Source organism: Lampris incognitus, chromosome 9 (assembly GCF_029633865.1).
Source record: "Lampris incognitus isolate fLamInc1 chromosome 9, fLamInc1.hap2, whole genome shotgun sequence".
NCBI classification, from domain to species: Eukaryota; Metazoa; Chordata; class Actinopteri; order Lampriformes; family Lampridae; genus Lampris; species Lampris incognitus.
The window spans coordinates 30553485-30570071 of NC_079219.1; the positions used below are offsets into that span (position 1 = coordinate 30553485).

Here is a 16587-nt window from a genome sequence, read left to right on the forward strand (position 1 = left end):
AACACGTTATAGTATTGCAGCGCGTTCAGGGCTCAGCCAGGAACCGCCGCAGCCGGGACGCGAACCCGGCCGCACACGGGCGACTATACGTTAACCAGTCGACAAAAGGGTCCGACCCCTTAGCCAAGAGCTAGCGAGTCTAGTCGTTCGTGGTCGTTACACTACCCCCCCACCCCCCACCTTCTTCGTGAAGCGCGTCCTCGCTTAAATTAACGACTTTAATGGACCTGGGCGATCTGTACGGCAGTGATTTATTATCATTCCCACACTGTAAATCATTTTATTTACAGCCTCTGCCTATGACTAAAATATTGGTGCAAAAATATATCGGCCCTCCCATCCCTCAATCTTTTCATCTTTCCTCTTTTCTCGCAACCGGACCAAATGCGATGTTGAGATGAGACTGGCAATGACCACCATGAGGACAGATCATCCATTCCCGCATGCAGAGGTCACGTTGTTTGATCATAAATCAAACAACACGGAGGCCCTGACGACTTTACATTACTGACTAATCTGAACGATTCATTCACAGTAATTGCACGTGTATGCTATAAAGACGCTGTTTAAATACGGTGCACATTTCTTCAGCGTGTAAACGCTGATAGTGGGTCTTTACTGCCACCCCATGGCCAGATGTTGCAACTGCACATGAAATAAACCATGAGATTGGATTTGTTTCAAGTTAGGAGTAAGACTAAATCCAAACTCAGATGTTTTTGGAACAGTTATAAGCTTGCATGATTTAAGAGTCAGTCTCTGTGGTCACTCATACGGTTCACCAGACTGATCTAAAACTATGATTATATATTTATGCATATGGCTGTGGAAGGAATGCAAAAGGCCACTCGTGCCGGATTAAAGCCAAATGAAACAGCTTGTAAATAGCCTGTTTTTGAAAGAAGGAAAAAGCTGGACGTAGGTATATCAACAGTTTTCACGCTTATTTTCACCTTACTTCAGCATTTTGGCAAAACGCTATCTCTCCTCAGCCCCAACTTCATTTATATTCATGAAATGCTCTGTCGAGGTTTCTTTTGGCCATATCCTGCGTCTCCAGGGACTTTTCTGTTACACCTATTCTATCATGGTTTCTTATAGAATAGCAAAAGAGATGCCAAAGCTATTATTTAATGGTAATGAATGAATCTGTTAAAAAAAATGTCTGTGGAGAAAGCAGGGCAGGGTAATGCTGTATGGTACAAGTACAAGACAACGTTATGGGATGAATCTGCAAGAAAAGGTAGAAAAACAAATGGAGGATGCATATAAAAAACAGACTGAAACTCATAGTGGAAGATGATGTTCAACCAAACGATAGTATCTCGAATGCCTCAACAACACATTCAGGTAGGTCAAGGTCATCACAGCATGGACGGCCGTCAACTAGTTCTTCGACTGGGTTTAAAGTAGACTGTGAAGAGTCAGCCCTGATGGTGATGAACCTCTGAGAAGAGACGATAATGTCATCATCATCATCATCATCATCATCAGCGGTCAGTCGGGGGTCGAGTATGACTGTCCTCCTTCTGGGTCCTCATGTGGGTGTAGAGGCCAATCTTGGAGCCGCATGATGGGAGGATGCCTGCACCTGACAGCTTTTTACGTGGAGTGGCTGATGTGCCTGCAGCCACCACACGGTCCTTGGCAGGGGGTGGCCAGAGTCCAATGGCATGGAGAACCAAGACAATTGGGGACCCCCCCCCCTCTGTTGCAGCCTTCATCCACCTTCACTGCCGTTATGACCTGAAGTCATCTTCCACCAGTTCTGCCGTTGAGGTCTTTGTTAGGTCGTGCTTCGTCTGGAACCTATCCGCCTTGGGTGACCCTACCAGGAGCCAAACTCCAGGCGGCTTAGCTCTTGGGATCATTGGTACACGCAAGCTGCTCCACCACGGCAAGGTGGCGATCCAGGAGAAGGACGACAATGTAGCTGTAGATAAAGAGGTGGCTCATCCTAAAGCACCTAGCGGAAGTCAAAATTGGAAATTGGCATTGAAAGATGCGATATGAGATGTATGTGCTAAACCGAATGCATCTACATAGTCTGAGGGTGATGAGGATGTAAAAAAGAAAGAAAAGAAAACGGAAAAAAGGGAGGGGAAGTGGGGTCTGACAGGTGAACGGTCCTCAGGGAGACTGTTCAAAGTGAAATGTTGTCCCGTGGTGCTTAGGCCCCCTCTAACAGCCTGTCATGAAAGCATTACTAATGAGCCCCCCCAGACAATTCACCTCCTAGACATGCCTACTATTCCCCCCGCCTGAAGCCAGATACTGTGGGCTCACCATCAGCAATCACACTGCTAGAGAGGCTCAACAGCTTTACACGACAAATCACAGCAGCCACGACTGACAATATGGAGCTGTAAATTAAGACAGGAAGTAATGCAACTACCAATATGGATGTAAGGCAATGTCAAAATACTACTGCAGAAATACTAGCAATGAGTAGAATATTTTAGGGGGGATTCACTTGATTAGTGGTTCTTCATGCATGCCTTTGGCCATGCCATAGAGGTCAAAACTGAAACCGATAAGGACAGAATAAATTGCTTGGTGCATTTTGGCATTGAGTGCAAGATTGTCACAGCTAGCATTGAAGCTCCTCGTTGACAAATTACCATATCTGAGGATGATGGAGCACTACAAGCCTACTCCGTGCTTCTTACAGGATGCTATAAAATTGGATGGTGTTGAATATTTTGAGGAAATTGATTGTCAAGCTACTTCGAGAACTAGTCTGGCATCATTTTCACATAAACTTTGATATGAAAAACAAAACTACTGGCTTGCTATCAAGAGGAGAGAAATGGATGAAGAGCAAGGTTGGCCAATGTGGTTGACTACATCAATCAACGAGCCAGAATTGCTTCACATCCCTAATTTGGGAAATTGCAGAAACCCCCGGGCAAACAGGAACCGAGGATATAACATATCTTAAGCAAAGAAAAGCGATTTTCCAACAACATCTCACCTATACACAGATTTGAAACATGTACTTTAATTGCTTTTGAGTAATTTATGAGGTGAGGTGGATGCTGTGTGTGTGTGTGTGGTGTACATGCTGATGTGGGCTGCGTTCAGGCTTCATAGCTCCTTCCTTCCACCGATATTGGCAGGAAAACCAGCGATATGAGGTATTGATAAAGATGCATTGGAGAATAATGTTTTTAGAGGAGCCACTTTACTCTGTAATTGTACAGGTTACAACAAATGTGTCCTGTGCATTTAACCCATCCTATGGTATAGGAGCAGTGGGCAGCTGCAGCACCCGGGGACCAACTCCAGTTCTTCTGCCTTGCTCAGGGGCACAGCCAGGAGTATTAACCCTAACATGCACGTCTTTTCGATGGTGGGAGGAAACCGGAGCACCCGGAGGAAACCCACGCAGACATGGGGAGAACATGCAAACTGGGACAGCCTGGGGTTCGAACCCAGGACCTTCTTGCTGTGAGGCAACAGTGCTTTTCAAGTTAATCTGTTAGCTACAACAAGACCTTGTTTTTGTGCTTGCATGTGTTGTATCTGCAGACATACACGTATGTGCACCTCCATTTCCTTATTTGTGTCCATGACGCTCGACCTCATTTGTCTTTGTCAGGGTAAATATCCCTCCAAAATGCACATTATTATTTTAAGGCTGATCTATTTAACAGTACTATAGCAGGACAAATTGTAGAAAGAGGGGATGACTCGTAAACTGACTGAATTCAAACTAATTTTGAGTAACTTTCCTCTGCAGAAGTGTACGCATTATGCGTATTGTTTTGGTATTTCAGAATCAAAATCAGAAACACTTTATTAGTCATTTCATTGCATGCACTTGCGCACATGAAATGAAACGATGCATTGTTTCCCCCAGCCCACAGTAGTGTAACACAAAAACAAAAACACATATCCAAGAACTACAAGAACACATATATCCAAATATATGTAAACTGAAGAAAAAAAATCACTGTCCAGGAGAACGAACGCCAGCCAGGATGGCTGTTGACACTGCCGGGCTGCATGGGCTAGCAGTTAGCTTAGCTTGCCCCGCTTTCGCGTCCTGTCAGACCGCCCTCGGTGTTACCTCTTCGGGCGCAGCTCAGGCCAGGGCCGTGGTCCTTGCGCCTATAGGACGCAGCAAACCAAGCTCCCTCAGCCGATCCAATCCCAGCTCTCCCAGCCAGACACCTTCAACACACCTCCCCGCACTCTACACGACGACACTAAAAACACAGTCAAGGCTAGGCGAGGCCGCCGCCAGACCGCCCTCGGTGTTATTGGGAACTACCGGTCTGCATGGGCTAGCAGTTAGCTTTGCCTGCGCCGCTTCCGCGTCCTGTTAGACCGTCCTTTGTGTTACCTCTTCGGACACAGCTCCAGGCAGGGCCGTGGTCCCTGGCCCGCAGGATGCTGCAGACCAAGTTTTCCCAGCCATCAAACGAAAACAAACATAGACGCAGATGTGGGCAAACATACTACATGGACGGTACTGGGTGAGGCCGCTGCAAATGTGAATTCGCGCCGCCATCTCCCCACACCGGAAGCGGAAGGCATGTATATGTATTTCGTATTTGAAATAGGAAATACATGTTTTTTTTATTTTTACAGAATTCACAATTGATATCGATATCCACAAATCTTGAGATCGTTTTGTTGGTGGGATAAATATTGTGTGCAATTTTGTAATGCACTTCTCTGGATTTGTAGGGGATAACAAGTTTATATGGGAGAAGCCGTGCCATTTCCCAATGAATATTAGAAAAAACGGAGTTCCACACAAATTTCCCTCATGAAGTAATTTTCTTTTTTCTGTAGAAATGGTCCCTAATACGTTTATTAGTACATTTGTGGCTTTTCATATTTACTCCACCAACAAAGAAAGTAGGTTCCAATTCCCGTGGCTCTTGAATGTTTCTGCCTACTTCTTTTTAATTATTTTTATTGTCTTTTTAATCATTTATTTTGTATGTTACATTTACCCTATGTCTTGATAACTTATTGATTGTAATGTTGTACTGAGAATGGAGTCATACTTTGTTATGCTATCCTTACTCTATACTGATGCCTTAATATGTTCTGTTGTTGTCTCAGTGTTTGTTGAATGCTTGTTATTGTAATACTCGTTTCTTCAATAAGGGGACAGTGGGGGGGAAACAAATAGGAAATACATGTATTCTGAGAAACTAAATGTATGGCAATTCTTTGCCCAGCTCTGCTTGTGCAGAAGGCCACCGGTCGCCAAGACTCATACCTCAGTGGAGGTACCTTGGATGTGGAGGTCATGAGAGATGCCATGATGGATAGTGGGCCAACGGAAGCTGAATGGGTAATAGCTGAGCACCTGTCAAACAAGGAGCTTTAAATATAAATGACAACACTGAAAGCATTCGCAAAAGATCCACAGTTGTGCCTTTGTGTTCTGTATTACTATCATGAATAAGTAATCCAGTGTCTTTCATTGAAAGCAGTCCCTTTTTGAATTGAAGTATTGAGTGAGACGTCCCAACTGGAAATGTAAAGCTGCACAGACACCAAGGCCAGCTGCACTGCCAGTAGACTACTCAAGTGTTTTGCACGTTATATTAGACCAAATATAAATGACTTATTTGGCCGGAACTCAAGTGTCTCTCATTTGGTTAATGATTAAAAGTCATCCTTTCCTGTTTCGGACCCCCCCCACACACACACACACTTAATGGCTTTATTGGAATTGCTCGTGATTTAGTGCTGTCAACGACAACAGAATGTACAAATTGTACCGCACAGCGTAGTTGTTAGGTCAGATCGCATCTAATCCAACTTTGAGGCAAAAATGTTTGACGTCAACGTGAGGTCAATGTTACAATTGGACATATCCAAATAGTTTTAAGAGATTAAAGTGGTTGAGAGGAGAGCCGGAAGACACCATCTGCTATATCATCCAAAGCATTTGAAAACGTAATTGTCAAAAGCCATAGTGGTTGTCTGAGGGCACCTCCAGCAAACAGCATCATCACATTAGCGTTAATAGGCAGTAAAGGGGATGTAGGCAGGTGAGCTGCTGTAATCACTGGACTCAGTCACCCCATGTAAGCACTAACAAGTGTCTAATGAAGCCTCACCTTTTCATCAAGTCCAATGCAAATCTGTGCCCATGGGCACACAAGCATGCACGCACAAGTGCACCGGGCTATACAGGAACACACACACACACACACACACACACACACACACACACACACACACACACACACACACACACACACACACACACACACACACGTATAAACACACATACACATATATAAACACACACACATACACTCACTTAAACGCACACACACACACGTATAAACACATACACATGTATAAACACATACACACATGTATAAACACACACGCATACACTCACTTAAACACACACACACGCACATACACACACACACACACACACACACACACACACACACATAAACACACGCACATACACAAGTATAAACACACACATGTAAACACACACACCCATATATAAATACACACATACACACACATATAAACACACACGCGTATAAACACACATACACATGTATAAGCACATAAACACATATATAAACACACACACATACACTCACTTAAACACACACACACACACGTATAAACACACATACACATGTATAAACACATACACACATGTATAAACACACACACATACACTTACTTAAACACAAACACACGCACATACACACACACATAAACACATGCACATACACATATACACACACATGTAAACACACACATGTAAACACACACACCCATATATAAACACACACATACACACACATATAAACACACACACATATAAACACACACACATGTATAAACACACAAACACTCTCTCTCTCTCTCACTCTCTCGTTCTCTCTCTCGCTCCGCATTTAGGAGGCCACTGTCAATGAACCTTCAAGTCTGAGTGCTAAATATTTCATGACAGTCTGTTACCCTCCACCTCATCCTGCTCACACTGCTCCCGTCCACTCAGCCTCTCAGTCTGCTTCACAGCATGCTCTCTCTCTCTCTCTCTCTCTCTCTCTCTCTCTCTCTCTCTCTCTCTCTCTCTCTCTCTCTCTCTCTCTCTCTCTCTCTCTCTCTCTCTCTCTCTCTCTCTTTCTCTCTTTCACTCACTCTCCCTCTCTTACTCTACATTGCCTTTACTTAATTCCCTTGTCAGCCTGCTGTCTACACTTTCTGGGAGTCTCTCGAATGCTTTTTAGGAGAGTAACTGAAAGGGTTTGCATGCCTGCCTTCCAAAACATTGCCAAAAGACTGATGCCACCTCCCTCTGAATAATCCAAACTACTCCGGCAGACTACCAGAAGCATCTGGATGACGATGCTCTATTTAGGTTGTTTTCTAGTGATGGGCATTTAAGAATGTGACTTGATGTGATGACATGAATGTTCAACTCAACCTAGAAAAAAATGTCCAAATTTATTAAAATCATAATCCACATCCCATCCACTAACTCGCCCACTCTTCCGGTCTTTCATTCATATGCACAGTCAGTCAGTCAGTCAGTCAGTATTGCATCTGGGAGGATCTTCACTTTGTGTCCCCTACACAGGCTAAATCCAGCAGCCTTGAGGGCTGCAACATCATATCACTGCTCTATAATGGAAATCGTTTCTATGGGAGTATGCTTTTGGTAGAAGTCACACTATGACAATTTATACCCTTTTAGCAGTGATCCCCCCTGCGCGCGCGCGCACACACACACACACACACACACACACACTAACATGTTGTCCTTGCCACGAGGAGAAGTTTTGCTGTGTTGCAGATATCATATGTTTGTGTGTCGTTGTTATCTCTCAGACAAGCACAAAGTCATACATCCAGTCCACCTGAACAGAACAGAAGAGTCCAACCAAAAAACACACGATATACTACCATGCAGTGTGGGGCCAGTGACTAGCAGCATAGCCTTCTCTGTAAACTACTTCCTGAGATGAAAAAAATGGTGGAATAAATCATTTCCCTCCCTCTTACTCATTCTCTCTCTCTCTCTCTCTCTCTCTCTCTCTCTCTCTCTCTCTCTCTCTCTCTCTCTCTCTCTCTCTCTCTCTCTCTCTCTCTCTCTCTCTCTCTCTCTCTCTCTCTCTCTCTCTCTCTCTCTCTCTCTCTCTCTCTCTCTCTCTCTCTCTCTCTCTCTCTCTCTCTCTCTCTCTCTCTCTCTCTCTTACTCACTCTTTGCTCATCTATTAAATGGAGTGTAGTTGGGAAACAAGCCAAACCCCTTCTCCCCGGGCACGGTGACTACAAGCACCCTGGTGACTATAGTATTTATAGCAGGCACGTTGCCTTACACCGGATGCAAAAAGTCAGAAGATGCGTATTCATTTTAGAAATTGAATTGTAAAGTTCCTCGTTTATTTTGAACAGCACTGAGCCTGTGGTGAATAAAGTGTCTCTCCAGGAAAAGCACGCCCCCCCCCCCAGTCTCCGATAAACACGTATTGATTGTTGAAAACCTCGCAAAGGATCAACCAAGACAGGAAGTGGATTGAAGAAATGACTTTAGATGAACTGTCCTTTGGCCCCTCATCAGATGACCTGCACGTCTAGATTAAACACGGATTAACGGAGGGCTTTGACATAGTTACCAGTAATACTGTGGGCGCGCAGGGAGCAGATGGTGGATGAGCCCTGGTTGTGTGTGTGTACTCTATAGTGTGGACCCGCCGTCACAGGATGTGTGTTTTGCTTTGTCTGGCATGGTCTGATGACGGTATCCGTTACCACTACATAGTACCACACAGTCCAGGTGACACCTCGGTTTAGCTGCTTGTATTGACGGCTAGACCCCCATCAGAGAAAACAAAAAAAAATCGAAGGCGGAAGAAAGCAATATTGAGATATGAACTTCAAAACACGAGGTTCTTCTTTGAGATTTCTCCAACCCTCGTTTCATTTGCACCGACTGACTCCATCAGCTGCCCCGTGCTGTGGGAGGGACTGACGGAGGCGCACAGCCGCTCCACGCGAGTCGACCAGCGCGGCTTCCAGCACGGCCGGACGCACACACGCCAACGGCACGCCGCGGAAACCCCGCAGTTTTGTTCGTTAGTTTGTTTAAGGTGTCCCTTATACCAACCCAAAGGAGACACGGGAGACACCGAGGACACGTAGTGAGTACAGTCTATTGTTGTCATTTGTTTTCCGGTGTTCGTGCTCGTTAGAAGAAACAAGCGGCGGCGGCGGCGGCGCGTCACGCACCCCTCACGTAGGACCATCACATCCAGTCCCATTCAATAGGAAAGTCATGGAATGACAAAATGACTGGCCGATGGTAATGTGCAGACGTATGGTGTGTACTTTTGATCTACGAGATGTTAAAAAAAATTGCTTTTGGGTTCAGATCTGACAGACTGTAACTTTGCTAGGGTGTATCGGCGTTTCATTGATTAATCCCCCGGCCCAGCTTCGTTCACGAGAAACGCGTTTTAGCAGAGATCGAGACGGTGTAATCCGAGTTTAGGCGGATTGTTCCTGATGGGATACTGGAGCAGTCGGGCTAATCACAGCCGCTTTAAGCTCCTCTGTCAACCGAGCCATTCAGTTTAAGCGAACTGATCACCTTTAGCAGCGCGGCTTATTTGCGCGCACAGACGTCTGCGCGTTAACATGGGTGTAGTTTGTGTGCCGGAGTTGACCGGATGGAGTTACATGAATCATGCAGCTGTGTCTTATTATCACCAGGGATGGTGTGGAATGACCCCGCTGCAGGGAGAGAACCGACGTTAACCAGCGGGTGGCGAAAACCAATGGCTTCCCCGGATCCAGAGGAGCTTTCCACAGATGTTTACAAGCAAGACGGACAACTGGATCCCCTCCACGTCCTTGACTTGGCTCCCAGTCTGCCGCTGCAGCATGGTGGAAAGACGGGCGGTTCAACAGGCGGAGCGCTCTCCAGAGGAGGTGACACGGCCCGGGGCTGCCAGGGACGCTGCGGTTCAGCACCGAGGACAGCGGCGGCGGGGGAGGAGCAGGAAGAGGTGAGAGTCAAAGTTTGCTGCGACGAGGAACTGGAGACATCTTTCATCGACGAGAACGTTAACCTGCGACCGGCAAGCCCGCAGTCTAGCTGCAAAAGCGTCCGCGGAGCCACGTGTTTTAATGGTGACGCCCGTCCCGGGACGCTACCGGAACTGTCACTCATGTCCGAGGACGACCTGTCCCTCTTGGATGGCTCAGACAGCTCGGTGGACTATGGCTTTATCAGCGCGGTTACGTTCCTTGTGACGGGGATCTCTCTGGTGATCATCTCCTACGCGGTGCCACGTGATGTGGTGGCAGACCGTGACAGCGTCTCGGCCCGGGAGATGGAGAGGCTGGAGATGGAGAGTGCTCGGATAGGGGCCCACCTGGACCGCTGTGTGATAGCGGGCCTGTGCCTGCTGACGCTGGGCGGGGTGGTGCTGTCCACGCTGCTCATGATCTCCATGTGGAAGGGAGAGATGTACAGGAGACAGCTCTTGGCATATTCAAAGCGCACGGCCAAACTGTACGGCTCCATCAACCTACAGACAAGACCCAGCCCCACTCACGCCTCTGCACGCCTGACCCTTGAGGAGGAAGTAGAGGAAACTTTGACTTAAAAAGCTGCTCTGTGAACGAAACTTGTCCACTTATCATCAAGATACAGCAACATCTGCCAGCAATAATATACTGTTATTCACAGTCTGGCTTTTAGACTAAATATGTAGGTCTATGTAGACCTACACAAAGACATTTTTACGTCGGTGAAGAACTAGACCAGAGGTCTGCGTAGCCACATGACAAGCAGAATGAATAAGAAATGTACACTCATGTCAAGTAAACAGTCTTAACAGGAAATGTATGACATGACAAATTGTCCCCCATAGCAATGAATACAAATGGCAGCAGAACTTGAGGGAGCGGTGAAAATGCTAAAAGCCCCGGATCCAAATTTTGCATCACATTTTTGTACCCAAGATGCAGTCTGGGACATGCTTCCATTAATTATTAAGGCTGTTCATATTTAATGTGATTGTTTCCGGCACACGCTCATTTCAAATGTAGGGAAAGCATCAGTTCTCAGGGATGGAGAGTAGAGGTCTGGAGGGATGCAGACTAGCTCCTGTTCGCTCTGATATGATGGCAAACTAAGCTCAGTGGTGCACATGGTAATATCCAGTGACAGTCTGTCTGTGGTGCAGTGCTGAGGTAAGCCAATAAGCCCAGCTGCATGTATCTCAGCTAGAGCTGCACGTCACTTCGATTCAAGCGGGCAGTTTGACAGCGGAGACATATGCATATCCTTTCTCTCTTCCCTCCTTGTGATCTAGTAGTCTTCTCTCCCCTCCTCCATATACCGCTTTCCTCCCCTCCTACTGCCATGTCTTCTACTCCCCATGGGAGGGTTTTGCTCCTCGTTAATCTCCATCTCTCAGAACTCTACGCTCTCCTCCACCTGTGAGCAGCTTATATATATACTGCTAGTCATCAGATCTTTTATCTCCGTGACTTGCTATCTACTGTATAGGTCCTCCCCGAGCCTGTTTTTTCACTGTCTCATCCTCCGAAAGCGAAAAGGCCATAGAACACATTACCAGGCATAGAGCTGGCCTGCTCATATGACCTTAAACAAGTTGCTGCACCCAAGAGGAGGCTTTCTTCCCGGCGCAAGGTAGCATCATTTTACAAGTTTATACCTGGCGATGCAATAGTGATGTGTCTAGTCCCATATAGAGTAGAGCTTTATGAATTGGAACAAAGACCTTGAAGCCTTACCAAACCAGGACTTGCCACACAAAAAAACCAAAACATTGCCATTGCTACCCCCCTCTCCTCGAGCCAAATACTAGAAAAGCATGTTTTTAAAAAATGCCCCATCAAGAAATCCTTTACTATTGAACTAAGATCAGCCCATGTTTGTGAAACTGTGGATATTTGTCTAAACAGAGATTGTGTTTATGTGGATCTACAAACCGTCTGTTTTCGCTGTTGGCCAATCTGTAGGACTCAGCCTCACATCGATGCATTTGTTGCCATGACGCAAGGCGGCCATTATTTCTGTTATTTTAGTTTCTGTCCTCACTGTCTCATTTACCAGTTCCTGGGATCTGAATTTGAGGCTTATATATTCAAAACGGCATGAGTCAGCCCCTATTAACGACATGCTTTACCCAGGCTGATTAGTCCGTGGTACACAGCCCGGGGGCAAACCACTGTTGTGCCTTCATTTAACTGTGTTGCTCCCCTCTGTGACGTCATAAGAAACCGCAAAGTGCCAGGACACACAGTCAGACAAACCAGATCAAACAGGTGTAGATTTAGGGAAACTGCAAACTGCTTATAGCCATTTGTCCCTGCTGAATGTCATAGGAGGAAGTTCTATGAAAGGGTACCAGATATAAGACCATGAGACTACTGGGGTGTGATGAGGTGGGTAGTGCCATCATGAACACCTCGTGGTGATGGAGCAGTTGCAGCTTAGTGTTATTGTGTGTTACAGGTGTGTGACTGTCACCACAGACAACTGTCAGTGGTGTGGGCGTCCCTGGAAATGCAGCTACTGATTTCTGAGATGGCAGTAAAATACCAAATGAGTTGGTTTCCGGGAAGGGCAATAAAACATAAGAGAAGGAGCCCAGTGAGGCAATGCTTTCGTCTTTTTCATGTTGAGAATGATGGACCTGTGTATGTAGCACACTGCTGAAATGTCCCATTCCTGAGGAACAGCCTTGGGAGGAAGGTGTGACAACAGCCAAATACTAGACTCTTCATCAACCCCTTCTCCTCTGCTCTCTACATCTCTCTTCCCCACAATATTTTCATAACTGTTTACGAAAATAATCTGGCGTTTGGGTAGCGTAGTGGTCTATTCCGTTGCCTACCAACGCGGGGCTCGCCGGTTCGAATCCCCGTGTTACCCCCGGCTTGGTCGGGCGTCCCTGTACAGACACAATTGGCCGTGTCTGCGGGTGGGAAGCCGGCTGTGGGCATGTGCCCTGGTCGCTGCACTAGCGCCTCCTCTGGTCGATCGGGGCGCCTGTTCGGGGGGGGGGTAGTGTGATCCTCCCACGCGCTACGTCCCCTTGGCGAAAGTCCTCACTGTCAGGTGAAAAGAAGCGGTTAGCAGCTCCGCATGTATGGGAGGAGGCATGTGGTAGGCCGCAGCGCTCCCCGGATCAGCAGAGGGGGTGGAGCACCGACCGGGACGGCTCGGCAGAGTGGGGTAATTGGCCAAGTGCAATTGGGGAGGAGAAAAGGGGGGAGAAAAATCCCCCAAAACCCCCTCCCCAAATCTTTTTCAGCACTCTGCGTACTGCAGTGTTGTCGTACCAAGCCTCGTTTATGATCGTACTGAGTGTTTAACGATGTCTCATCTCAACGCTGTTGATATTTTGCGTTGCCTATACTTTTAAGTATTTCCTCTTGTGGTGGTGTCGAGGCCGTAGTGCTGCACAGTGCATGACATCATGCGTGAGAATGTCACACAAAGCACAATACATGCCAGAGGGAAGCCATTAACACTGCAGACTTCAAACAGACGCATCTGCAGGATGTAATCTACTGCTGGACTTTTTTTCACTTACACACTAGAGCTTCCTTCCTCTAGCCTCCTCTCTGTGTTTGTGTGTGTGTGTCTCTCTCTGCCTCTCTCTTCTTTGTTTTTGTTTCAACCTCTCCTTTTCTGTCCCGTCCCCGTGGTTGCCACAGCGCCTCGGCGCCACCACCGCCACCAAGCTTCCCCCTCGTACAGCCAACTACTAAATGTGCCTGTAGCATTTAATCAGGGATTTGCTCGAAGCGACAGCACTTTACATGCCGTGCTCAAGTGTATTTCCGGAGGTTTCCTACATAAGCTCTTTACCCTTGAGCAGCGCAAAGCTAAATCACACTTATTGATATTTGGCTGCCTACTGCGTGCGCCGCCTATCCCTCCAGGTAAGACTCATCTGCTGCCATCAGCTAATTTCCCCAAGTGGAGGAAACCGCGCACTGCTGTGGGTGTGTGCATGACTTTGAGAGACAGTGCGCGTGCGTGCGTGCGTGTACGTGCGTGCGGTGCTCATGCATGATGCATCCATTTTCATGTTTGTTCATGCTTTTAACATATTTCAACAGGACTCCTTTCAATCTTTATTCCGCTGATGTATCGCACCTCTTCTTTTAACATCCTTACACTGGTTCCTCATTTCCGCCTCCAAAAGGTTAACGCCTTGCTTCCGAAATGCAGATCTATATCATCATGTGCACCCCTGCTCGCCATCCTTATTCTACACTGTCTATACCCACTTCCAAAAAGTCTGCCATTAAGGTCCAGACTGTTCTCTCACCTGCCCTCAAAATGGGTGGAATGAACTCCAGTCCTCCACCAGAGTGACGGCCTCGTTACCCTCCTTTAATGAAGACCTAAATACTGTAGCGAATTCGGGGGGCAGTCCGAGAACCGCCACAGCCGGGACGCGAACCCGTGTTTCCCACTCCGCAAGCGACAACGTTAACCAGTCGACTAAAGGGCCAGCCCAGTAGTCAAGGACCAACGTGTCTGCTTATCCATGTACGTTACAATACTTTCTTTTCCAGGCCTACCTCAATTCATGGATCGTCTCTACGCATACCTGTGACGCTGATTTGTGATCCATCTATTGCACACTTAAACTAATTAAACTTGATGGGCGTCCGGGTAGCATGGCGGTCTATTCCGTTACCTACCACCACGAGGATCGCCTGTTCGAATCCCCGTGTTACCTCCGGCTTGGCCGGGCGTCCCTACAGACTCAATTGGCCGCATCTGCGGGTGGGAAGTTGGATGTGGGTATGTGTCCTGGTCGCTGCAATGGCGCCTCGTCTGGTCGGTCAGGACGCCTATTCAGTTCAATTCGATTTATTGTCATTAAAAACAATGTGCAGGCACTCGTTAAAATGAAATAAGGGCTGCGACGTCGCCAAACAGTGCAAGACAGACAGCCAAACACAGTATAAGATGTACACAGATGAAGACCCAAAGCTAAAAATAAGTTAAAAAAAGAGCACGAGTACAAAATATCTAAAAATATCCACAGACATTCAGTGGGTGGCCAGGTTCAGGTGGGCACCAGCTTGGAGAAAGAAGGTGTTTTTGAGCCTGGTAGTGCGGGCTCTGAGGCTCCTGTAACACCTCCCAGAGAGCGGGGGGGGCAGTCCATGGTTCGGGGGGGGGGCTGGGGGGAATAGCGTGATCCTCCCACGCGCTACGTCCCCCTGGTGAAACTCCTCACTGTCAGGTGAAAAGAAGCGGCTGGCGACTCCACATGTATCGGAGAAGGTATGTGGTAGTCTGCAGCCCCCCCCCCCCCCGGATCAGCAAGGGGGTGGAGCAGCGACCGGGACGGCTCGGAAAAGTGGAATAATTGACCGGATACAATTGGGAAGAAAAAAAGGGGGGGGGGGAAATAATTGCACTTGATCTGAGACGCTGTCTTTGTTGTGATATAATGAATATTCAGTTCTCTAAGATGCCTGTAGGTTGACACACAAATATGTCTGCTAATCGCTGACTCTCTTTTAAGTCACTTTGGATAAAAGTGTCTGCTAAATGATAAAATGCCCAACCATTATCTATAGCCATTTAATCCCATTCAGGTTGCAGGGGGCTGAAGTCTATCCCAGCAGAAAGCAGGTGGAAGGCAAGGAGACACCCCGGACAGGTCCACCACACACCTTTCACACCTCTGAGTAATTTGGAGACTCCAATTTGCCTAACATATGGTCTTTGAAAGACGCGGTATCCTAGACCTACGCAAACACTGGGAGAACACCCAAAGTCCAAGCAGATGGGCTAGAATTGAACCCAGGACCCTTTGGCTGAGATGATCGCTCTAACCACAAAGCCTCCATGCCACGTGAGAGAACACACAAATGTAAAATTCACTTTATCCAAAGACAGTGGCAAAAGAAAAAAAAAGAAGGGGGGGGGGCTTTTTTAGATTGCTCCCAGGGGGAACAATTAAGGCGAACACTGTTATCAGGAATCAGGAACAATTTATTGTCATTTCTTCCATATACTTGAAAAAGAAACAAAATTCCGTTTTCCCCAGCCCACAACAGTGCGACACAAAAGACAAAAAAAAAAAACATCCCAAATTTCCCCAAAAACGACACCACCACAAACATACAAAAACCGAGAGAACAGAGCAAAAAAAAACCAAAACAAAACAAAACATTACAAAACAAAACAAAACAATGCAACACAAACCGAAAATGCCACTGTCCAGAGAACGATGCCGGCCAGGAGGACTGTCGGAACTGCCGGTCTACATAGGCTAGCAGTTAGCTTAGCCTCCGTTCTTAGAACGCCTTTGGTGTTTCCTCCTCTGGCAGGGCCGTGGTCCCTGGGCCCACCGGACGCAGCAGACCAGGATCCCCCAGCCGATCCAATGCCAGCTCTCCCAGCCTGACACCTTCGACACACCTCCCCACACTCCACACGACCACACTAAAACACAGTCAACGCTAGATGAGGCCACCGCCAGACTGCCACGGGTTTATCTGCCGGTCTGCATGGGTTAGCAGTTAGCTTAGCCTGACCCCCTTCCGCACCCTGTCAGACCG

At 47.1% G+C, this 16587-nt stretch overlaps 1 protein-coding gene across 1 annotated transcript; it reads left to right on the forward strand.

The window, feature by feature from the left end:
- The first annotated feature begins 9788 nt into the window (after window positions 1-9788).
- LOC130118518 (transmembrane protein 74) lies at window positions 9789-10622 on the forward strand. The gene has a single exon (XM_056286969.1). The coding sequence runs from the start codon at window positions 9789-9791 to the stop codon at window positions 10620-10622; it is 834 nt and encodes a 277-aa protein (XP_056142944.1).
- The last annotated feature ends 5965 nt before the right edge of the window (window positions 10623-16587 follow it).

Excerpts from the sequence above, each read along its gene's own strand:
- LOC130118518 (XM_056286969.1), top strand. The coding sequence starts at position 9,789 with ATGGCTTCCCCGGATCCAGAGGAGCTTTCCACAGATGTTTACAAGCAA.